The sequence below is a fragment of the Oncorhynchus nerka genome, linkage group LG7 (assembly GCF_034236695.1).
Source record: "Oncorhynchus nerka isolate Pitt River linkage group LG7, Oner_Uvic_2.0, whole genome shotgun sequence".
Classification (NCBI taxonomy): Eukaryota; Metazoa; Chordata; class Actinopteri; order Salmoniformes; family Salmonidae; genus Oncorhynchus; species Oncorhynchus nerka.
Genome location: NC_088402.1, coordinates 4365195 through 4389994, shown reverse-complemented (window position 1 = coordinate 4389994; position 24800 = coordinate 4365195). Strand labels below are relative to the sequence as shown.

Genomic DNA, 24800 nt, shown 5'->3' with positions numbered 1-24800 from the left:
GACACATCCCATAGACACATCCCATAGACACATCCCATAGACACATCAAATCCCATAGACACATCCCATAGTCACATCACATAGACACATCCCATAGACACATCCCATAGTCACATCCCATAGACACATCCCATAGACACATCCCATAGACACATCCCATAGTCACATCCCATAGACACATCACATCCCATAGTCACATCACATAGACACATCCCATAGACACATCCCATAGACACATCCCATAGTCACATCCCATAGTCACATCACATAGACACCATAGACACATCCCATAGTCACATCCCATAGACACATCACATCCCATAGTCACATCACATAGACACATCCCATAGTCACATCACATCCCATAGTCACATCACATAGACACATCCCATAGACACATCCCATAGTCACATCCCATAGACACATCCCATCCCATAGTCACATCCCATAGACACATCCCATAGACACATCCCATAGACACATCCCATAGTCACATCCCATAGACACATCCCATAGTCACATCCCATAGTCACATCCCATAGTCACATCCCATAGACACATCACATCCCATAGACACATCACATCCCATAGACACATCCCATAGTCACATCCCATAGACACATCCCATAGACACATCCACATCCCATAGACACATCCCATCCCATAGACACATCCCATAGACACATCCCATAGTCACATCCCATAGACACATCCCATAGACACATCCCATCCCATAGACACATCCCATAGACACATCCCATAGACACATCCCATAGACACATCACATAGTCACATCCCATAGACACATCCCATAGTCACATCCCATAGTCACATCCCATAGACACATCCCATAGTCACATCCCATAGACACATCCCATAGACACATCCCATAGACACATCCCATAGACACATCCCATAGACACATCCCATAGTCACATCCCATAGACACATCCCATAGACACATCACATCCCATAGACACATCCCATAGACACATCCCATAGACACATCCCATAGTCACATCCCATAGACACATCCCATAGACACATCCCATAGACATCCCATAGACACATCCCATAGACACATCACATCCCATAGTCACATCCCATAGACACATCACATCCCATAGACACATCCCATAGACACATCACATCCCATAGACACATCCATAGACACATCCCATAGACACATCCCATAGACACATCCATAGACACATCCCATAGACACATCCCATAGACACATCACATAGACACATCACATCCCATAGTCACATCCCATAGACACATCCCATAGACACATCCCATAGACACATCCCATAGACACATCCCATCCCATAGTCACATCCCATAGACACATCCCATAGACACATCCCATAGACACATCCCATAGACATATCCCATAGTCACATCCCATAGACACATCCCATAGTCACATCCCATAGACACATCCCATAGACACATCCCATCCCATAGTCACATCCCATAGACACATCCCATAGACACATCCCATAGTCACATCCCATAGACACATCACATAGACACATCACATCCCATAGACACATCCATAGACACATCCCATAGACACATCCCATAGACACATCCCATAGTCACATCCCATAGACACGGATGCCTAGTGCTTTGTCACGTGTTATCAACCAAATGATAGAACATCTTACATTGCTTCTCTTTCTCTCTCGCTCCTCCTCATACCCCCCTCTAGCCGTGTTCTGTGGAGACCCAGGTGTCCCGGCCCAGGGGAGAAGGGAGGACCGTGGGTTCACCTACCTCTCCTCTGTCTCCTTCTCCTGCTCTCCTCCTTTGGTGTTGGTGGGTTCAGCCAGACGATACTGTCAGTATGACGGCATCTGGAGCGGCACGCAGCCCTCCTGCATAGGTAAGAATGGGTCCAGCTAACTATCAGGAACCAACTCAGACCAGGCTGTAAGAATGGGTCCAGCTAACTATTAGGAACCAACTCAGACCAGGCACTCAGAATGGGTCCAGCTAACTATTAGGAACCAACTGAGACCAGGCACTCAGAATGGGTCCAGCTAACTATTAGGAACCAACTGAGACCAGGCACTCAGAATGGGTCCAGCTAACTATTAGGAACCAACTCAGACCAGGCACTCAGAATGGGTCCAGCTAACTATTAGGAACCAACTGAGACCAGGCACTCAGAATGGGTCCAGCTAACTATTAGGAACCAACTCAGACCAGGCACTCAGAATGGGTCCAGCTAACTATTAGGAACCAACTCAGACCAGGCACTCAGAATGGGTTCAGCTAACTATTAGGAACCAACTCAGACCAGGCACTCAGAATGGGTTCAGCTAACTATTAGGAACCAACTCAGACCAGGCACTCAGAATGGGTCCTATCAGTAACCAACTGAGACCAGGCACTCAGAATGGGTCCTATCAGTAACCAACTGAGACCAGGCACTCAGAATGGGTCCAGATAACTCTCAGTAACCAACTGAGACCAGGCTCTCAGAATGGGTCCTATCAGTAACCAACTGAGACCAGGCTCTCAGAATGGGTCCTTTCAGTAACCAACTCAGACCAGGCTGTCAGAATGGGTCCTATCAGTAACAAACTCAGACCAGGCACTCAGAATGGGTCCTATCAGTAACCAACTCAGACCAGGCTGTCAGCCATTCCATACCAGAGCCTTGTACTGAATTGAGGAAGTTCTGCATTATGAAGCATTTCCAGGCTGACACTAAATGGTATTGCAGGCATGTTAGCGCCACAACAACAAAACATGCAGAATATTTTATTAACAAGGTAACTGAATGTCTAGAACAAGAACAATATTCTAAAACGTTGGTCGAACTCTGTAAATATACACTGAGTGTACAAAACATTAAGAACACCAGCTCTTTCCATGACATAGACAGACCAGGTGAATCCAGGTGAAAGCTATGATCCCTTATTGATGTCACTTGTTAAATTCACTTCAATCAGTGTAGATGAAGGGGAGGAGACATGTAGATGAAGGGGAGGAGACGGGTTAAAGAAGGATTTTTAAGCCTTGAGACAATTGAGACATGGATTGTGTCTGTGTGTCATTCAGAGGGTGAATGAGCAAGACAAAATATCTTCGTGCCTTTGAACGGGGGTACTGTAGTAGGTGCCAGGTGCACCGGTTTGTGTCAAGAACTGCAACGCTGCTGGGTTTTTCACAGTCAACAGTTTCCCCGTGTGTACCAAGAATGGTCGACCACCCAAAGGACATCCAGTCAACTTGACACAACTGTGGAGAAGAATTGGAGTCAAGATGGGCCAGCATCCCTGTGGAAGCATTGGAGTCAAGATGGACCCAGCATCCCTGTGGAAGCATTGGAGTCAAGATGGGCCCAGCATCCCTGTGGAACGCTTTCAACACCTTATAGAGTCAAGATGGGCCCAGCATCCCTGGGGAAGCATTGGAGTCAAGATGGGCCCAGCATCCCTGTGGAATGTTTCCCACACCTTATAGAGTCAAGATGGGCCCAGCATCCCTGTGGAATGTTTCCCACACCTTATAGAGTCAAGATGGGCCCAGCATCCCTGGGGAAGCATTGGAGTCAAGATGGGCCCAGCATCCCTGGGGAAGCATTGGAGTCAAGATGGGCCCAGCATCCCTGGGGAAGCATTGGAGTCAAGATGGGCCCAGCATCCCTGGGGAAGCATTGGAGTCAAGATGGGCCCAGCATCCCTGTGGAAGCATTGGAGTCAAGATGGGCCCAGCATCCCTGTGGAAGCATTGGAGTCAAGATGGGCCCAGCATCCCTGGGGAATGTTTCCCACACCTTATAGAGTCAAGATGGGCCCAGCATCCCTGTGGAACGCTTTCAACACCTTATAGAGTCAAGATGGGCCCAGCATCCCTGTGGAAGCATTGGAGTCAAGATGGGCCCAGCATCCCTGGGGAAGCATTGGAGTCAAGATGGGCCCAGCATCCCTGTGGAAGCATTGGAGTCAAGATGGGCCCAGCATCCCTGGGGAAGCATTGGAGTCAAGATGGGCCCAGCATCCCTGTGGAAGCATTGGAGTCAAGATGGGCCCAGCATCCCTGTGGAAGCATTGGAGTCAAGATGGGCCCAGCATCCCTGTGGAAGCATTGGAGTCAAGATGGGCCCAGCATCCCTGTGGAAGCATTGGAGTCAAGATGGGCCCAGCATCCCTGTGGAAGCATTGGAGTCAAGATGGGCCCAGCATCCCTGTGGAAGCATTGGAGTCAAGATGGGCCCAGCATCCCTGTGGAAGCATTGGAGTCAAGATGGGCCCAGCATCCCTGTGGAAGCATTGAGTCAAGATGGGCCCAGCATCCCTGTGGAAGCATTGGAGTCAAGATGGGCCCAGCATCCCTGTGGAAGCATTGGAGTCAAGATGGGCCCAGCATCCCTGGGGAAGCATTGGAGTCAAGATGGGCCCAGCATCCCTGTGGAAGCATTGGAGTCAAGATGGGCCCCGCATCCCTGTGGAAGCATTGGAGTCAAGATGGGCCCAGCATCCCTGTGGAAGCATTGGAGTCAAGATGGGCCCAGCATCCCTGTGGAAGCATTGGAGTCAAGATGGGCCCAGCATCCCTGTGGAAGCATTGGAGTCAAGATGGGCCCAGCATCCCTGTGGAAGCATTGGAGTCAAGATGGGCCCAGCATCCCTGTGGAAGCATTGGAGTCAAGATGGGCCCAGCATCCCTGTGGAAGCATTGGAGTCAAGATGGGCCCAGCATCCCTGGGGAAGCATTGGAGTCAAGATGGGCCCAGCATCCCTGTGGAAGCATTGGAGTCAAGATGGGCCCAGCATCCCTGTGGAACGCTTTCAACACCTTATAGAGTCCATGACCCGACAAATTGAGACTGTTCTGAGGGGGAGGTTCAACTCCATATTAGGAAGGTGTTCTTCATGTTTGGTATCATTGAAGTCATTTAGCAGACGTTCTTATCCAGAGCGACTTACAAATTGGTGCATTCACCTTATGACATCCAGTGGAACAGTAGTGCATCTAAATCTTTTAAGGGGGGGGGGGTGAGAGGGATTACTTTATCTTATCCTAGGTATTCCTTAAAGAGGTGGGGTTTCAGGTGTCTCCGGAAGGTGGTGATTGACTCCGCTGTCCTGGCGTCGTGGGGAGTTTGTTACCCCGGTATCCTCAGTGTGTCTCTGGGCCATACTGACCGGTGGCTGTACGTATTGTATTAAGTGACTCATAGAACGAGTGCTGATTTTACTATCAGTTTTGACTTGTAGATGGACAGGAAGGGACCTGATCCTAGATCAACACTCTGAGACATTATGACACATACCGGCCCCGGGAAAATGTACAGAAAGAAGATGTGACGATAGATTTGGACATAGAGAGCGTTAGTTATGACAACCAAGTCAGGTGTCCTGCTCGTCAGGTTTCTACGCGACGTGTGGAAGGAGTTGTCTTGTCTGTGGTGTGTTTCAGATCCCAGTCACACCACCTGTGGAGATCCTGGAACGCCTCTGTTTGGAAACCAGAACAACACCCAAGGCTACCAGGTTACAATTCATTTATTTGTAATGTATTTTTATATTCACCTTTATTTTAACCAGGTGGGCTTAGTTGAGAACAAAATGATCTTTTGCGACCTGGGACTTGGTCAAGATAAAGCAAAGCAGTGTGACACATACAACAACACAGCGTTAGTTATACATGGAGTAAAAGAAACATACGGTCAATAATAAAGGAGAAAAATAACTCTATATACAATATGAGCAAATGAGGTGAGATTAGGGAGGTGGAGGCAGTAAATAGGCAATAGAGACAAAATAATTACAATATTGCAATTAAACACTGGAGTGATAGATGTGTAGAAGATGAATGTGCAAGTAGAGATACTGTCCCTAACTCTGATGTGTGTCTATGTCCCTGATGTGTGTATCTGTCCCTGATGTGTGATTCTAACCCTGATGTGTGTATCTGTCCCTGATGTGTGATTCTAACCCTGATGTGTGTATCTGTCCCTGATGTGTGTATCTGTCCCTGATGTGTGATTCTAACCCTGATGTGTGTATCTGTCCCTGATGTGTGTATCTGTCCCTGATGTGTGATTCTAACCCTGATGTGTGTATCTGTCGCTGATGTGTGTATCTGTCCCTGATGTGTGATTCTAACCCTGATGTGTGTATCTAACCCTGATGTGTGTATCTGTCCCTGATGTGTGAATCTGTCCCTGATGTGTGTATCTGTCCCTGATGTGTGTATCTGACCCTGATGTGTGTTTCTGTCCCTGATGTGTGTATCTGACCCTGATGCGTGTATCTGACCATGATGCGTGTATCTGTCCCTGATGTGTGTTTCTGTCCCTGACGTGTGTATCTGTCCCTGATGTGTGTTTCTGTCCCTGATGTGTGTATCTGTCCCTGATGTGTGAATCTGACCCTGATGTGTGTATCTTTCCCTGATGTGTGTATCTGACCCGGATGTGTATATCTGTCCCTGATGTGTGTTTCTGTCCCTGATGTGTGTATCTGACCCTAATGTGTGCATATGTCCCTGATGTGTGTTTCTGTCCCTGATGTGTGTATCTGACCCTGATGTGTGTATCTGACCATGATGTGTGTATCTGTCCCTGATGTGTGTTTCTGTCCCTGACGTGTGTATCTGACCCTGATGTGTGTATCTGTCCCTGATGTGTGTATCTGTCCCTGACGTGTGTATCTGACCCTGATGTGTGTATCTGTCCCTGATGTGTGTTTCTGTCCCTGATGTGTGTATCTGACCCTGATGTGCCTCCAACCTACAGATCAGCAGTACAGTATTGTTCAGCTGTAGGAAGGGCTACCTGCTACAAGGCTCCACAACACGCTCCTGTCTCCCCAACCTCACCTGGAATGGCTTCCAACCAGAGTGTATAGGTTAGTATACACACACACACACACACACACACACACACACACACACACACACACACACACACACACATAATATATACCCTGGATGTAGAGACAGTATTATCACTAATATACACCCTGGATGTAGAGACAGTATTATCACTAATATACACCCTGGATGTAGAGACAGTATTATCACTAATATACACCCTGGATGTAGAGACAGTATTATCACTAATATACACCCTGGATGTAGAGACAGTATTATCACTAATATACACCCTGGATGTAGAGACAGAGAGTATCACTAATATACACCCTGGATGTAGAGACAGTATTATCACTAATATACACCCTGGATGTAGAGACAGAGAGTATCACTAATATACACCCTGGATGTAGAGACAGTATTATCACTAATATACACCCTGGATGAAGAGACAGTATTATCACTAATATACACCCTGGATGTAGAGACAGTATTATCACTAATATACACCCTGGATGTAGAGACAGAGAGTATCACTAATATACACCCTGGATGTAGAGACAGTATTATCACTAATATACACCCTGGATGTAGAGACAGAGAGTATCACTAATATACACCCTGGATGTAGAGACAGTATTATCACTAATATACACCCTGGATGTAGAGACAGAGAGTATCACTAATATACACCCTGGATGTAGAGACAGTATTATCACTAATATACACCCTGGATGTAGAGACAGAGAGTATCACTAATATACACCCTGGATGTAGAGACAGTATTATCACTAATATACACCCTGGATGTAGAGACAGTATTATCACTAATATACACCCTGGATGTAGAGACAGTATTATCACTAATATACACCCTGGATGTAGAGACAGTATTATCACTAATATACACCCTGGATGTAGAGACAGTATAATCACTAATATACACCCTGGATGTAGAGACAGTATTATCACTAATATATACCCTGGATGTAGAGACAGTATTATCACTAATATATACCCTGGATGTAGAGACAGAGAGTATCACTAATATACACCCTGGATGTAGAGACAGTATTATCACTAATATATACCCTGGATGTAGAGACAGAGAGTATCACTAATATACACCCTGGATGTAGAGACAGTATTATCACTAATATACACCCTGGATGTAGAGACAGAGAGTATCACTAATATACACCCTGGATGTAGAGACAGAGAGTATCACTAATATACACCCTGGATGTAGAGGCAGTATTATCACTAATATACACCCTGGATGTAGAGACAGTATTATCACTAATATACACCCTGGATGTAGAGACAGTATTATCACTAATATACACCCTGGATGTAGAGACAGTATTATCACTAATATACACCCTGGATGTAGAGACAGAGAGTATCACTAATATACACCCTGGATGTAGAGACAGTATTATCACTAATATACACCCTGGATGTAGAGACAGTATTATCACTAATATACACCCTGGATGTAGAGACAGTATTATCACTAATATACACCCTGGATGTAGAGACAGAGAGTATCACTAATATACACCCTGGATGTAGAGACAGTATTATCACTAATATACACCCTGGATGTAGAGACAGAGAGTATCACTAATATACACCCTGGATGTAGAGACAGTATTATCACTAATATACACCCTGGATGTAAAGACAGTATAATCACTAATATACACCCTGGATGTAGAGACAGAGAGCATCACTAATATACACCCTGGATGTAGAGACAGAGAGTATCACTAATATACACCCTGGATGTAGAGACAGTATTATCACTAATATACACCCTGGATGTAGAGACAGAGAGTATCACTAATATACACCCTGGATGTAGAGACAGTATTATCACTAATATACACCCTGGATGTAGAGACAGAGAGTATCACTAATATACACCCTGGATGTAGAGGCAGAGAGTATCACTAATATACACCCTGGATGTAGAGACAGTATTATCACTAATATACACCCTGGATGTAGAGACAGAGAGTATCACTAATATACACCCTGGATGTAGAGACAGTATTATCACTAATATACACCCTGGATGTAGAGACAGAGAGTATCACTAATATACACCCTGGATGTAGAGACAGTATTATCACTAATATACACCCTGGATGTAGAGACAGTATTATCACTAATATACACCCTGGATGTAGAGACAGTATTATCACTAATATACACCCTGGATGTAGAGACAGAGAGTATCACTAATATACACCCTGGATGTAGAGACAGTATTATCACTAATATATACCCTGGATGTAGAGACAGAGAGTATCACTAATATACACCCTGGATGTAGAGACAGAGAGTATCACTAATATACACCCTGGATGTAGAGACAGAGAGTATCACTAATATACACCCTGGATGTAGAGACAGTATTATCACTAATATACACCCTGGATGTAGAGACAGTATTATCACTAATATACACCCTGGATGTAGAGACAGAGAGTATCACTAATATACACCCTGGATGTAGAGACAGTATTATCACTAATATACACCCTGGATGTAGAGGCAGAGAGTATCACTAATATACACCCTGGATGTAGAGACAGTATTATCACTAATATACACCCTGGATGTAGAGACAGAGAGTATCACTAATATACACCCTGGATGTAGAGACAGAGAGTATCACTAATATACACCCTGGATGTAGAGACAGTATTATCACTAATATACACCCTGGATGTAGAGACAGTATAATCACTAATATACATCCTGGATGTAGAGACAGAGAGCATCACTATTATACACCCTGGATGTAGAGACAGTATTATCACTAATATACACCCTGGATGTAGAGACAGAGAGTATTGTCGTTACTAAATCCATCTGATTTATCATCCATCTTCCCCTTTATTGCTCTCTTTCTTCCTTCCTGTTCTCTCTCCCTCTCTTTCTCCCTCTCCTCTCTCTCTCTCTTTCCCTCTCTTTCTTCCTTCCTGTTCTCTCTCCCTCTCCTCCCCCCTCCTCTCTTTCTCTCTCTCCCTCTCCTCCTCCCTCCTGTCTTTCTCTCTCTGCCTCTCTTTCTCCCTCTCCTCTCTCTCTCTTTCTCTCTCTTTCTCCTCCTCCTCCCTCCTCTCTTTCTCTCGCTTTCTTTCTCTCTCTTTCTCCTCCTCCTCCCTCCTCTCTTTCTCTCTTTCTTTCTCTCTCTTTCTCCTCCTCCTCCCTCCTCTCTTTCTCTCTCTTTCTCTCTCTTTCTCCTCCTCCATCCTCTCTTTCTCTCTCTTTCTCTGTCTTTCTCTCTCGTTCTCTCTCTTTCTCTGTCTCCTCCTCACTCCTCTCTCTCTCTCTCTCCCTTTCTCTCTCTTTCTCTTTCTCCCTCCTCTCTCTCTCTCTCTCTCTCTCTCTCTCTCTCTCTATCCTCTCCATCCCTCCCTCTCCTCCCCCATCTCTCCAGCCCACCACTGTAGCCAGCCAGAGATGCCCACCCAGGTGGATGTGTCTGCCATAGAGTTGCCGTCTCTAGGTTACACCCTGATCTACACCTGTCAGCCAGGCTTTTACCTGGCCGAGGGGTCGGAACACAGAACCTGCCGGGGTGACGGGAGCTGGACCGGGAAGCAACCTGTCTGTGCTGGTACGGGCAACACACACATGGGCAGTACACACACCTAGTTGTGTTTAATTGGTGGAATGGTCGATAGTCATGTTTACCAATGTAAGAACGCTGCTAGTTCCTGTTGTTCAATAATTACCCAGTAAGTTGTGAGGTTTTCACCGAGGGGATTTTAATATGGGCTGGGTGTATGTGTGTGTGTGTGGGTGTATGTGTGTGAATGTCTGTGTACTCAACTCTCAGCTGTTGCCTGTAGTTTGTCAGCGTGGGCGTGTGTACCTTCCAGCTGTACATTATTAATGTAACCTTCCCCCAGCACAACACACACACACACACACACACACACACACACACACACACACACACACACACACACAGACAGGGTTTATTTCCAGCTGGCCCTGTCCAGGGTGTGTGTGTGTGTGTGTGTGTGTGTGTGTGTGTGTGTGTGTGTGTCCTGTGCTGTCACTAGAAGTGAACCTCGCTCAGGGTACCAGGGGATTAAATATGGAGGAGAGAGAGAGTCAGTCAAACAGGAAGTGCTAATGATGACGTCCTGTTGTTGCTGTCGTTTCAGCTGATATCCGTCCCAGTGGGAATACAGTGGGGACCGTCCAGGAGCCGCCCAATCCTAAACTACCAGGTAATTATTCTACAATAAGACAGTCAGTAAGAAATGAAAGGCTAGAAATACCGAAATACTCTTTCTGTGTGGTGAATACACTACAACTTGTTAAAAGACAATAATAATAACTGAACATGTCTCTTATTAACGCCCTGGAGAAACAGGCCCTGGGACAGACTTCCCTCCTGTAAAACTGCCTCACTCTACAGAAACAGGCCCTGGGACAGACTTCCCTCCTGTCAAACTGCCTCACTCTACAGAAACAGGCCCTGGGACAGACTTCCCTCCTGTCAAACTGCCTCACTCTACAGAAACCTCCTACAGAAACAGGCCCTGGGAAACTGCCTCACTCTACAGAAACAGGCCCTGGGACAGACTTCCCTCCTGTCAAACTGCCTCACTCTACAGAAACAGGCCCTGGGACAGACTTCCCTCCTGTCAAACTGCCTCACTCTACAGAAACAGGCCCTGGGACAGACTTCCCTCCTGTCAAACTGCCTCACTCTACAGAAACAGGCCCTGGGACAGACTTCCCTCCTGTCAAACTGCCTCACTCTACAGAAACAGGCCCTGGGACAGACTTCCCTCCTGTCAAACTGCCTCACTCTACAGAAACAGGCCCTGGGACAGACTTCCCTCCTGTCAAACTGCCTCACTCTACAGAAACAGGCCCTGGGACAGACTTCCCTCCTGTCAAACTGCCTCACTCTACAGAAACAGGCCCTGGGACAGACTTCCCTCCTGTCAAACTGCCTCACTCTACAGAAACAGGCCCTGGGACAGACTTCCATCCTGTCAAACTGCCTCACTCTACAGAAACAGGCCCTGGGACAGACTTCCATCCTGTCAAACTGCCTCACTCTACAGAAACAGGCCCGGGGACAGACTTCCATCCTGTCAAACTGCCTCACGCTACAGAAACAGGCCCTGGGACAGACTTCCATCCTGTCAAACTGCTTCACGCTACAGAAACAGGCCCTGGGACAGACTTCCCTCCTGTCAAACTGCCTCACTCTACAGAAACAGGCCCTGGGACAGACTTCCATCCTGTCAAACTGCCTCACTCTACAGAAACAGGCCCTGGGACAGACTAACGCCCTGTCAAACTGCCTCACTCTACAGAAACAGGCCCTGGGACAGACTAATGCCCTGTCAAACTGCCTCACTCTACAGAAACAGGCCCTGGAACAGACTAACATCCTGTCAAACTGCCTCACTCTACAGAAACAGGCCCTGGGACAGACTAATGCCCTGTCAAACTGCCTCACTCTACAGAAACAGGCCCTGGGACAGACTTCCATCCTGTCAAACTGCTTCACGCTACAGAAACAGGCCCTGGGACAGACTTCCATCCTGTCAATTTGCCTCACTCTACAGAAACAGGCCCTGGGACAGATTAACACCCTGTCAAACTGCCTCACTCTACAGAAACAGGCCCTGGAACAGACTAACGCCCTGTCAAACTGCCTCACTCTACAGAAACAGGCCCTGGGACAGACTTCCCTCCTGTCAAACTGCCTCACTCTACAGAAACAGGCCCTGGGACAGATTAACACCCTGTCAAACTGCCTCACTCTACAGAAACAGGCCCTGGGAAAGACTTCCATCCTGTCAAACTGCTTCACGCTACAGAAACAGGCCCTGGGACAGACTTCCATCCTGTCAAACTGCCTCACTCTACAGAAACAGGCCCTGGGACAGACTTCCATCCTGTCAAACTGCTTCACACTACAGAAACAGGCCCTGGGACAGACTTCCATCCTGTCAAACTGCTTCACACTACAGAAACAGGCCCTGGGACAGACTTCCATCCTGTCAAACTGCTTCACACTACAGAAACAGGCCCTGGGACAGACTTCCATCCTGTCAAACTGCCTTGTGCTACAGAAACAGGCCCTGGGACAGACTTCCATCCTGTCAATTTGCCTCACTCTACAGAAACAGGCCCTGGGACAGACTTCCATCCTGTCAAACTGCCTCACTCTATAGAAACAGGCCCTGGGACAGACTTCCATCCTGTCAAACTGCCTCACTCTACAGAAACAGGCCCTGGGACAGACTTCCATCCTGTCAAACTGCCTCACTCTACAGAAACAGGCCCTGGGACAGACTTCCATCCTGTCAAACTGCTTCACACTACAGAAACAGGCCCTGGGACAGACTTCCATCCTGTCAAACTGCTTCACACTACAGAAACAGGCCCTGGGACAGACTTCCATCCTGTCAATTTGCCTCACTCTACAGAAACAGGCCCTGGGACAGATTAACACCCTGTCAAACTGCCTCACTCTACAGAAACAGGCCCTGGAACAGACTAACGCCCTGTCAAACTGCCTCACTCTACAGAAACAGGCCCTGGGACAGACTTCCCTCCTGTCAAACTGCCTCACTCTACAGAAACAGGCCCTGGGACAGATTAACACCCTGTCAAACTGCCTCACTCTACAGAAACAGGCCCTGGGAAAGACTTCCATCCTGTCAAACTGCTTCACGCTACAGAAACAGGCCCTGGGACAGACTTCCATCCTGTCAAACTGCCTCACTCTACAGAAACAGGCCCTGGGACAGACTTCCATCCTGTCAAACTGCTTCACACTACAGAAACAGGCCCTGGGACAGACTTCCATCCTGTCAAACTGCTTCACACTACAGAAACAGGCCCTGGGACAGACTTCCATCCTGTCAAACTGCTTCACACTACAGAAACAGGCCCTGGGACAGACTTCCATCCTGTCAAACTGCCTTGTGCTACAGAAACAGGCCCTGGGACAGACTTCCATCCTGTCAATTTGCCTCACTCTACAGAAACAGGCCCTGGGACAGACTTCCATCCTGTCAAACTGCCTCACTCTATAGAAACAGGCCCTGGGACAGACTTCCATCCTGTCAAACTGCCTCACTCTACAGAAACAGGCCCTGGGACAGACTTCCATCCTGTCAAACTGCCTCACTCTACAGAAACAGGCCCTGGGACAGACTTCCATCCTGTCAAACTGCTTCACACTACAGAAACAGGCCCTGGGACAGACTTCCATCCTGTCAAACTGCTTCACACTACAGAAACAGGCCCTGGGACAGACTTCCATCCTGTCAAACTGCCTTGTGCTACAGAAACAGGCCCTGGGACAGACTTCCATCCTGTCAATTTGCCTCACTCTACAGAAACAGGCCCTGGGACAGACTTCCATCCTGTCAAACTGCCTCACTCTATAGAAACAGGCCCTGGGACAGACTTCCATCCTGTCAAACTGCCTCACTCTACAGAAACAGGCCCTGGGACAGACTTCCATCCTGTCAAACTGCTTCACGCTACAGAAACAGGCCCGGGGACAGACTTCCATCCTGTCAAACTGCCTCACTCTACAGAAACAGGCCCTGGGACAGACTTCCATCCTGTCAAACTGCTTCACTCTACAGAAACAGGCCCTGGGACAGACTTCCATCCTGTCAAACTGCTTCACTCTACAGAAACAGGCCCTGGGACAGACTTCCCTCCTGTCAAACTGCCTCACTCTACAGAAACAGGCCCTGGAACAGACTAACGCCCTGTCAAACTGCCTTGTGCTACAGAAACAGGCCCTGGAACAGACTAATGCCCTGTCAAACTGCCTTCTGCTACAGAAACAGGCCCTGGGACAGACTTCCCTCCTGTCAAACTGCCTCACTCTACAGAAACAGGCACCGGGACAGACTTCCATCCTGTCAATTTGCCTCACTCTACAGAAACAGGCCCTGGGACAGACTTCCCTCCTGTCAAACTGCCTCACTCTACAGAAACAGGCCCTTGGACAGACTTCCATCCTGTCAATTTGCCTCACTCTTCAGAAACAGGCCCTGGGACAGACTAATGCCCTGTCAAACTGCCTTGTGCTACAGAAACAGGCCCTGGAACAGACTAATGCCCTGTCAAACTGCCTTCTGCTACAGAAACAGGCCCTGGGACAGACTTCCCTCCTGTCAAACTGCCTCACTCTACAGAAACAGGCACTGGGACAGACTTCCATCCTGTCAATTTGCCTCACTCTACAGAAACAGGCCCTGGGACAGACTTCCCTCCTGTCAAACTGCCTCACTCTACAGAAACAGGCCCTGGGACAGACTTCCATCCTGTCAAACTGCCTTGTGCTACAGAAACAGGCCCTGGGACAGACTTCCATCCTGTCAAACTGCTTCACTCTACAGAAACAGGCCCTGGGACAGACTTCCATCCTGTCAAACTGCTTCACTCTACAGAAACAGGCCCTGGAACAGACTAACACCCTGTCAAACTGCCTCACTCTACAGAAACAGGCCCTGGGACAGACTTCCATCCTGTCAAACTGCCTTGTGCTACAGAAACAGGCCCTGGAACAGATTAACACCCTGTCAAACTGCCTTGTGCTACAGAAACAGGCCCTGGGACAGACTAACGCCCTGTCAAACTGCCTCACTCTACAGAAACAGGCCCTGGGACAGACTTCCATCCTGTCAAACTGCTTCACGCTACAGAAACAGGCCCGGGGACAGACTTCCATCCTGTCAAACTGCTTCACTCTACAGAAACAGGCCCTGGAACAGACTAACACCCTGTCAAACTGCCTCACTCTACAGAAACAGAACCTGGGACAGACTTCCATCCTGTCAAACTGCCTTGTGCTACAGAAACAGGCCCTGGAACAGATTAACACCCTGTCAAACTGCCTTGTGCTACAGAAACAGGCCCTGGGACAGACTAACGCCCTGTCAAACTGCCTCACTCTACAGAAACAGGCCCTGGGACAGACTAACGCCCTGTCAAACTGCCTTACTCTACAGAAACAGGCCCTGGGACAGACTAACGCCCTGTCAAACTGCCTCACTCTACAGAAACAGGCCCTGGGACAGACTAACGCCCTGTCAAACTGCCTCACTCTACAGAAACAGGCCCTGGGACAGACTAACGCCCTGTCAAACTGCCTCACTCTACAGAAACAGGCCCTGGGACAGACTAACGCCCTGTCAAACTGCCTCACTCTACAGAAACAGGCCCTGGGACAGACTAACGCCCTGTCAAACTGCCTCACTCTACAGAAACAGGCCCTGGGACAGACTAACGCCCTGTCAAACTGCCTCACTCTACAGAAACAGGCCCTGGGACAGACTAACGCCCTGTCAAACTGCCTCACTCTACAGAAACAGGCCCTGGGACATACTAACGCCCTGTCAAACTGCTATAGAAACATACTTCTGTCCCTATAGGTTGTTCTGGTTTGGACAACAGTACTTACTTTGTCTTAAAATAAAGCCACATATTTTGTCTAGTTCGTCTGAAAGCGAAGAGTTTATCCACCAATGACAAAGTTACTTCAAACTACGTTTTATAAAGTTTTAGATATTGACAATATCTCTTTTGGTTTTTGACACTTGTGAAATGTGACAGATTTCGCTTCTCTTAATGGACTGATTCTGTTTCCTCAGATGAATTTTAAGTTGTTGGCAAAAATAAAATACTGAAACTGAGTTTTAACTATTGATTCTGTTTCCTATTGTTGTCTCCTTTTGATCTGTTTTTCTCTCTCTGCCCTTTCCTCCTTCATCTCCCTCTTTCCTCCTTCATCTCCCTCTTTCCTCCTTCATCTCCCTCTTTCCTCCTTCATCTCCCTCTTTCCTCCTTCATCTCCCTCCCTCCCTCCCTCTTTCCTCCTTCATCTCCCTCTTTCCTCCTTCATCTCCCTCTTTCCTCCTTCATCTCCTCCCTCTTTCCTCCTTCATCTCCCTCTTTCCTCCTTCATCTCCCTCTTTCCTCCTTCATCTCCCTCCCTCCCTCCCTCTTTCCTCCTTCATCTCCCTCTTTCCTCCTTCATCTCCTCCCTCTTTCCTCCTTCATCTCCCTCTTTCCTCCTTCATCTCCCTCTTTCCTCCTTCATCTCCCTCTTTCCTCCTTCATCTCCCTCTTTCCTCCTTCATCTTCATCTCCCTCTTTTCCTCCTTCATCTCCCTCTTTCCTCCTTCATCTCCCTCTTTCCTCCTTCATCTCCCTCTTTCCTCCTTCATCTCCCTCTTTCCTCCTTCATCTCCCTACCTGCCTCCCTCTTTCCTCCTTCATCCCCCTCCCTCCCTCTTTCCTCCTTCATCTCCCTCCCTGCCTCTTTCCTCGTTCATCTCCCTCCCTCCCTCCCTCTTTCCTCCTTCATCTCCCTCCCTCCCTCTTTCCTCCTTCATCCCCCTCCCTCCCTCTTTCCTCCTTCATCTCCCTCCCTGCCTCTTTCCTCCTTCATCTCCCTCTTTCCTCCTTCATCTCTCCCCTCTTTCCTCCTTCATCCCCTCCCTGCCTCTTTCCTCCTTCATCCCCCTCCCTGCCTCTTTCCTCCTTCATCCCCCCTCCCTCCCTCTTTCCTCCTTCATCCCCCTCCCTGCCTCTTTCCTCCTTCATCTCCCTCCCTCCCTCTTTCCTCCTTCATCCCCCTCCCTCCCTCTTTCCTCCTTCATCTCCCTCCCTGCCTCTTTCCTCCTTCATCTCCCTCCCTCCCTCTTTCCTCCTTCATCTCCCTCCCTGCCTCTTTCCTCCTTCATCTCCCTCCCCCTCCCTCTTTCCTCCTTCATCTCCCTCCCCTGCCTCTTTCCTCCTTCATCTCCCTCCCTGCCTCTTTCCTCCTTCATCTCCCTCCCTGCCTCTTTCCTCCTTCATCTCCCTCCCTGCCTCTTTCCTCCTTCATCTCCCTCCCTGCCTCTTTCCTCCTTCATCTCCCTCCCTGCCTCCCTCTTTCCTCCTTCATCTCCCTCCCTGCCTCTTTCCTCCTTCATCTCCCTCCCTCTTTCCTCCTTCATCTCCCTCCCTCCCTCTTTCCTCCTTCATCTCCCTCCCTGCCTCTTTCCTCCTTCATCTCCCTCCCTCCCTCTTTCCTCCTTCATCTCCCTCCCTCCCTCTCCTTTCCTCCCTTCATCTCCCTCCCTGCCTCCCTCTTTCCTCCTTCATCTCCCTCCCTGCCTCTTTCCTCCTTCATCTCCCTCCCTGCCTCCCTCTTTCCTCCTTCATCTCCCTCCCTGCCTCCCTCTTTCCTCCTTCATCCTCCCTCCCTCCCTCCCTCTTTCCTCCTTCATCTCCCTCCCTGCCTCCCTCATTTCCTCCTTCATCCTTCATCCCCCTCCCTCCCTCTTTCCTCCTTCATCTCCCTCCCTGCCTCTTTCCTCCTTCATCTCCCTCCCTCCCTCCCTCTTTCCTCCTTCATCTCCCTCCCTCCCTCTTTCCTCCTTCATCCCCCTCCCTCCCTCTTTCCTCCTTCATCTCCCTCTTCCCTGCCTCTTTCCTCCTTCATCTCCCCCTCCCTCCCTCTTTCCTCCTTCATCTCCCTCCCTGCCTCTTTCCTCCTTCATCTCCCTCCCTCTTTCCTCCTTCATCTCCCTCCCTCCCTCTTTCCTCCTTCATCTCCTTCCCTCCCCTGCCTCTTTCCTCCTTCATCTCCCTCCCTGCCTCTTTCCTCCTTCATCCCCCTCCCTCCCTCTTTCCTCCTTCATCTCCTTCCCTCCCTGCCTCTTTCCTCCTTCATCTCCCTCCCTGCCTCTTTCCTCCTTCATCTCCCTCCCTGCCTCTTTCCTCCTTCATCTCCTCCCTCCCTCTTTCCTCCTTCATCTCCTTCCCTCCCTGCCTCTTTCCTCCTTCATCTCCCTCCCTGCCTCTTTCCTCCTTCATCTCCCTCCCTGCCTCTTTCCTCCTTCATCTCCCTCCCTCCCTCTTTCCTCCTTCATCTCCCTCCCTCCCTCTTTCCTCCTTCATCTCCCTCTTTCCTCCTTCATCTCCCTCTTTCCTCCTTCATCTCCCTCTTTCCTCCTTCATCTCCCTCTTTCCTCCTTCATCTCCCTCTTTCCTCCTTCATCTCCCTCCCTCCCTCCATCTCTCCCTCCCTCCCTCTCTCCATCTCTCCATCTCTCTCTCCCTCCCTCTCTCGGTCTCCCTCCCTCCCTCCCTCTCTCCATCTCTCCATCTCTCCATCTCTCTCTGCCCTTCTTTCCTCCTTCATCTCCCTCCCTGCCTCCCTCTCTCCATCTCTCTCTCCCCTCCCTACTTTTCTCTCTCCCTCCCTCTCTCGGTCTCTTCCTCCCTCCCTCCCCTCTCTCCATCTCTCTCCCTCCCTACTTTGCTCTCTCTCTCCCTCCCTCCATGCTTTCCTCTCTCCCTCCCTCCCTCTTTCCTCCTTCCCTGCCTCTCTCCATCTCTCTCTCCCTCCCTACTTTTCTCTCTCCCTCCCTCTCTCGGTCTCCCTCCCTCCCTCCCTCTCTCCATCTCTCTCTCCCTCCCTACTTTGCTCTCTCTCTCCCTCCCTCCATGCTTTCCTCTCTCCCTCCCTCCCTCTTTCCTCCTTCCTCCCTCTCTCCATCTCTCCATCTCTCTCTCCCTCCCTCCTTTTCTCCCTCCCTCCCTCCCTCCCTCCCTCCCTCCCTACCTCGCTATATCCCTCCCTACCTCCCTACATCCATCCCTACCTCCCTTTCTCCCTCCCTCCCTCCCTCCCTCCCTCCCTCCCTCCCTCCCTCCCTCCCTCCCTCCCTCCCTCCCCCTCCCTATATCCCTCCCTACCTCCCTACATCCATCCATCCCTCCCTCCCTCCCTCCTTTCATCACCCTCCCTCCCTCCCTCCCTACCTCCCTCCCCTCCCTCCCTCCCTCCCTACCTCCCTATATCCCTCCCTCCCTCCCTTCCCTCCCCAGTCCCGGTTGGTGTGTTTGCTAAGAACAGCCTGTGGAGGGGATCTTATGAGTACCTGGGGAAGAAGCAGCCGGCCATGCTGAGCATTACCTCCTATGAAGCCTTCAACCAGCGAGTTAATGGAACTCTCATCGACCACAGTGGGGTGGAACTCAAACTGGCTGGTGAGTCTGTTATGTCTGTTATGACAATCAAACCAGTTTTCTTTCTCTGTGAAAACATGGATTGACGTAGATTATGAACTATATAGATGTCTGTCTGTCTGTCTGTCTGTCTGTCTGTCTGTCTGTCTGTCTGTCTGTCTGTCTGTCTGTCTGTCTGTCTGTCTGTCTGTCTGTCTGTCTGTCTGTCTGTCTGTCTGTCTCTGTCTCTGTCTCCCTCACTCCCCCTCTCTATGTCTCTGTCTCGCTCTCGCTCTTTCCCTCCCTGTCTCTCTCTCTCTCTCACTCTTTCCCTCTCCCTCCATCTTTCCAAATCTCTCATTCCTTCCATCCTCTCTCTCTGTCAGGTACCTATAAGAGAGAGGAGTCTCAGCTCCTGCTGCAGGTGCATCAGATCAGAGGTCCTGTAGAGATCTTTGTCAACAAGTTTAAGATGGATAACTGGGCCCTCGACGGACATGTGAGTAAAGCACCAGGGTCCTTCTGATCAGAGGAGGTAGAGGACATACACACACACACACACACACACACACACACACACACACACACACACACACACACACACACACACACACACATTAAGATGCACCACACACACACAAACAAACACAAACACATTAGGATGCACCACACACACACTTGTGCTGTCACTCTGTTGAGATGTAGGACCCAGAGAGAGTTTTCTCTGTAATTAAAATGTAAGTTAAATCACTGGTTGGTAATCACCCCCACCACCCCCATCCTCGAGCTTCCCACTACGACCAGGTCTGTCACCAAAAGAGAAAGTGTAATATTACAAGAAGTCCTCTCGTCCTCTCTGACATGATAATTAATTTTCAATACGCTGATTTGTCACACTGACTGACTGGACCCTGATTACTCTCTCTCTCCCTCTCTCTCTCTCTCTCCCTCTCTCTCTCTCTCTCCCTCTCTCTCTCTCTCTCTCTCTCTCTCTCTCTCCTTCTCCTCTCTCTCTCTCTCTCTTTCTCCTCTCTTTCTCTCTCGCTCTCTTTCTCCTCTCTCTCTCTTTCTCCTCTCTCTCTCTCGCTCTCTCTCTCCTCTCTCTCGCTCATCTCTTGCTCTCTCTCGCTCTCCACTCTCCCCCCTCTCTCTCTCTCTCTCCTCTCTCTCTCTCTCTCTCTCTCTCTTCTCTCTCTTCTCTTTCTCTCTCTCTCTCTCTCTCTCTCTCTCTCTCTCTCTCTCTCTCTCTCTCTCTCTCTCTTTCTCTCTTTCTCCTCTCTCTCTCTCTTTCTCTCTTTCTCCTCTCTCTCTCCTTCTCCTCTCTCCCTCTCTCTCTCCTTCTCCTCTCTCTCTCTCTCTCTTTCTCCTCTCTTTCTCTCTCGCTCTCTTTCTCCTCTCTCTCTCTTTCTCCTCTCTCTCTCGCTCTCCCCTGTCCCCCCTCCTCCATCTCTCCAGGTGTCCTACATTGCCTCATCTAGTTCCTTTGTGTACCAAGGATTCGTCCGAGGAAAAGGATTTGGTCAGTTTGGTCTTCAACGACTGGGTGAGTATAGCCCTCTTTTATGTTTTAACCATGTCTCGCTTTCTATTGGTATTTCATATTTCATCATCAATATTTTAATCATGTAGATGTTTGTATAAGACAATCGGAATGTTCCTCAAGCAGCATATGCCCTAGAAACCAAGTTATTCTCTGGACTCCTAGTTGGTTTCAGTTTGTAGTCTGCAGCCAACATATTCTCACATCTCAATATCACTGCTCTGTCTCTACTATCACTGATGCCTGCCTCGGAGTGGAGATACATAGAGAGACTGAGGGAGGGAGGGAGGGAGAGGGTAGAGAAAGACAAGAGGGAGGGAGGGGGAGGGAGGGAGGGAGGGAGGGAGGGAGGAGTATAGAAGAGAGACAGGGAGGAAGAGAGAAACAGAGAGAGAGAGAGAGAGTTTGGAGAGAGATTGAAGGAAACAGATGCAGGAGTGAAAGAGAGAGATGGAGGGAGAGAAGAAAGAAGAGAGAGAGAGAGAGAAACAGAGTGAGAGAGCTTTCTGTTGTTGTGTGTGTCTACTTATAACCTCTTTCAGCTGGAGACTGACATGAAGACTCTGCACTCTCATTTGGAGAGGAGGAGAAAAAGAGAGGGAGTAAGTGAGTTTGTAGAGAGGGGGGAGGAGGGAGTAATTGAGTTTGTAGAGAGGGGGAAGAGAGGAGTAGTGAGTTTGTAGAGAGGGGGGAGAGAGAGAGTAAATGAGTTTGTAGAGAGGGGGAAGAGAGTAATTGAGTTTGTAGAGAGGGGGAAGAGAGAGAGTAATTGAGTTTGTAGAGAGGGGGAAGAGAGAGAGTAAGTGAGTTTGTAGAGAGGGGGAAGAGAGAGAGTAAGTGAGGTTGTAGAGAGGGGGAGAGGGAGTAGTGAGTTTGTAGAGAGGGGGGAAGAGGGAGTAATTGAGTTTGTAGAGAGGGGAAGAGAGAGAGAGTAATTGAGTTTGTAGAGGGGGAAGAGAGCGTAATTGAGTTTGTAGAGGGGAGTAAGTGAGTTTGTAGAGAGGGGGAGAGAGGAGTAATTGAGTTTGTAGAGAGGGGGGAAGAGAGAGAGTAATTGAGTTTGTAGAGAGGGGGAAGAGAGAGTAATTGAGTTTTAGAGAGGGGGAAGAGAGGGAGTAATTGAGTTTGTAGAGGGGAAGAGAGAGAGTAATTGAGTTTGTAGAGAGGGGAAGAGAGAGTAATTGAGTTTGTAGAGGGGGAAGAGAGAGTAATTGAGTTTGTAGAGAGGGGAGAGAGTAGTGAGTTTGTAGAGAGGGGGAAGAGAGAGAGTAATTGAGTTTGTAGAGGGGGCAGAGAGGGAGTAATTGAGTTTGTAGAGAGGGGGAGAGAGAGTAATTGAGTTTGTAGAGAGGGGGAAGAGAGAGTAATTGAGTTTGTAGAGAGGGGAGAGAGTAATTGAGTTTGTAGAGAGGGGGAGTAAGTGAGTTTGTAGAGAGGTGGGGAAGAGAGGGAGTAATTGAGTTTGTAGAGAGGGGGGGGAAGAGAGAGTAATTGAGTTTGTAGAGAGGGGGGAAGAGAGAGAGAAAGACAGTATGAGTTGACACCTGCTCTTCCCATGACATAGACTGACCAGGTGAATCCATGGTGGAAGATATGATCCCTTATTGATGTCACTTGTTAAATCCACTTTAATCAGTGTAGATGGAGACTGGGGTTAAAGAAGGACTTTTAAGCCTTGAGACAATTGAAACATGGATTGTGTATGTGTGTCATTAAGAGGGTGAACGGACAAGACAAACATATTTAAGTGCCTTTGAACAAGGATACGGTAGTAGGTGCCAGGTTCACCGGTTTGTGTTAAGAACTGCAACGCTGCTGGGTTTTTCACCCTCAACAGTTTCCTGTTGGGTATTCCACCCAATGGACATCCAGCATTGACCCGAATCCCTGTGGAACGCTTTAGACACCTTGTAGAGCCCCGAAACAATGAGGCTGTTCTGGGGATGGGGGGGGGTCGTGTCATTCAATATCAGGATGGTGGTCCTAATGTTTGGTAAACTCACTATTGAATAATTATTTTATTGTATTGTAACTGGTCTCTAACTCTCACTATCTCTTCCTTTTCCAGAGAGTTTAGACACGAGCAGAGAGAATTCCCACTTCCCCCCCAACAGCAGTTCAGTGGCAGCGGCCATTTTAGTGCCGTTCATAGCCATGATCATCGCGGGCTTCGCTCTATACCTCTACAAACACAGGTACCCTCTATACCTCTATAAACACAGGTACCCTCTATACCTCTACAAACACAGGTACCCTCTATACCTCTACAAACACAGGTACCCTTTATATCCATACAAACACAGGTACCCTCTATACCTCTACAAACACAGGTACCCTCTATACCTCTACAAACACAGGTACCCTTTATATCTATACAAACACAGGTACCCTCTATACCTCTACAAACACAGGTACCCTTTATATCCATACAAACACAGGTACCCTCTATACCTCTACAAACAAAGGTACCCTCTATACCTCTACAAACACAGGTACCCTCTATACCTCTATAAACACAGGTACCCTCTATACCTCTATAAACACAGGTACCCTCTATACCTCTACAAACACAGGTACCCTCTATACCTCTACAAACACAGGTACCCTGTATACCTCTACAAACACAGGTACCCTCTATACCTCTACAAACACAGGTACCCTGTATACCTCTACAAACACAGGTACCCTCTAACCTCTACAAACACAGGTACCCTCTAACCTCTACAAACACAGGTACCCTCTAACCTCTACAAACACAGGTACCCTCTATACCTCTACAAACACAGGTACCCTCTAACCTCTACAAACACAGGTACCCTCTATACCTCTACAAACCTCTATACCTCTACAAACACAGGTACCCTGTATACCTCTACAAACACAGGTACCTCTACAAACTATACCTCTACAAACACAGGTACCCTCTATACAAACACAGGTGCCTGTATACCTCTACAAACACAGGTACCCCTCTACAAACACAGGTACCCTCTATACCTCTACAAACACAGGTACCCTCTATACCTCTACTACAAACACAGGTACCCTGTATACCTCTACAAACACAGGTACCCTGTATACCTCTACAAACACAGGTACCCTGTATACCTCTACAAACACAGGTACCCTCTAACCTCTACAAACACAGGTACCCTCTATACCTCTACAAACACAGGTACCCTCTATACCTCTACAAACACAGGTACCCTCTATACCTCTACAAACACAGGTACCCTGTATACCTCTACAAACACAGGTACCCTGTATACCTCTACAAACACAGGTACCCTCTAACCTCTACAAACACAGGTACCCTTTATACCTCTACAAACACAGGTACCCTCTAACCTCTACAAACACAGGTACCCTCTATACCTCTACAAACACAGGTACCCTCTATACC

At 48.6% G+C, this 24800-nt stretch overlaps 1 protein-coding gene across 1 annotated transcript in view; it reads left to right on the top strand.

The window, feature by feature from the left end:
* csmd2 (CUB and Sushi multiple domains 2) overlaps positions 1-24800 on the top strand; it is a 726975-nt gene that overhangs the window by 700393 nt on the left and 1782 nt on the right. The window contains exons 31-39 of the mRNA XM_065020074.1: positions 1718-1891; positions 5440-5513; positions 6761-6872; positions 10289-10468; positions 11025-11090; positions 19738-19899; positions 20244-20356; positions 21313-21400; positions 23466-23592. Coding sequence (XP_064876146.1) covers positions 1718-1891; positions 5440-5513; positions 6761-6872; positions 10289-10468; positions 11025-11090; positions 19738-19899; positions 20244-20356; positions 21313-21400; positions 23466-23592 — 1096 coding nt within the window. The remainder of the gene's footprint in view (positions 1-1717; positions 1892-5439; positions 5514-6760; positions 6873-10288; positions 10469-11024; positions 11091-19737; positions 19900-20243; positions 20357-21312; positions 21401-23465; positions 23593-24800) is intronic.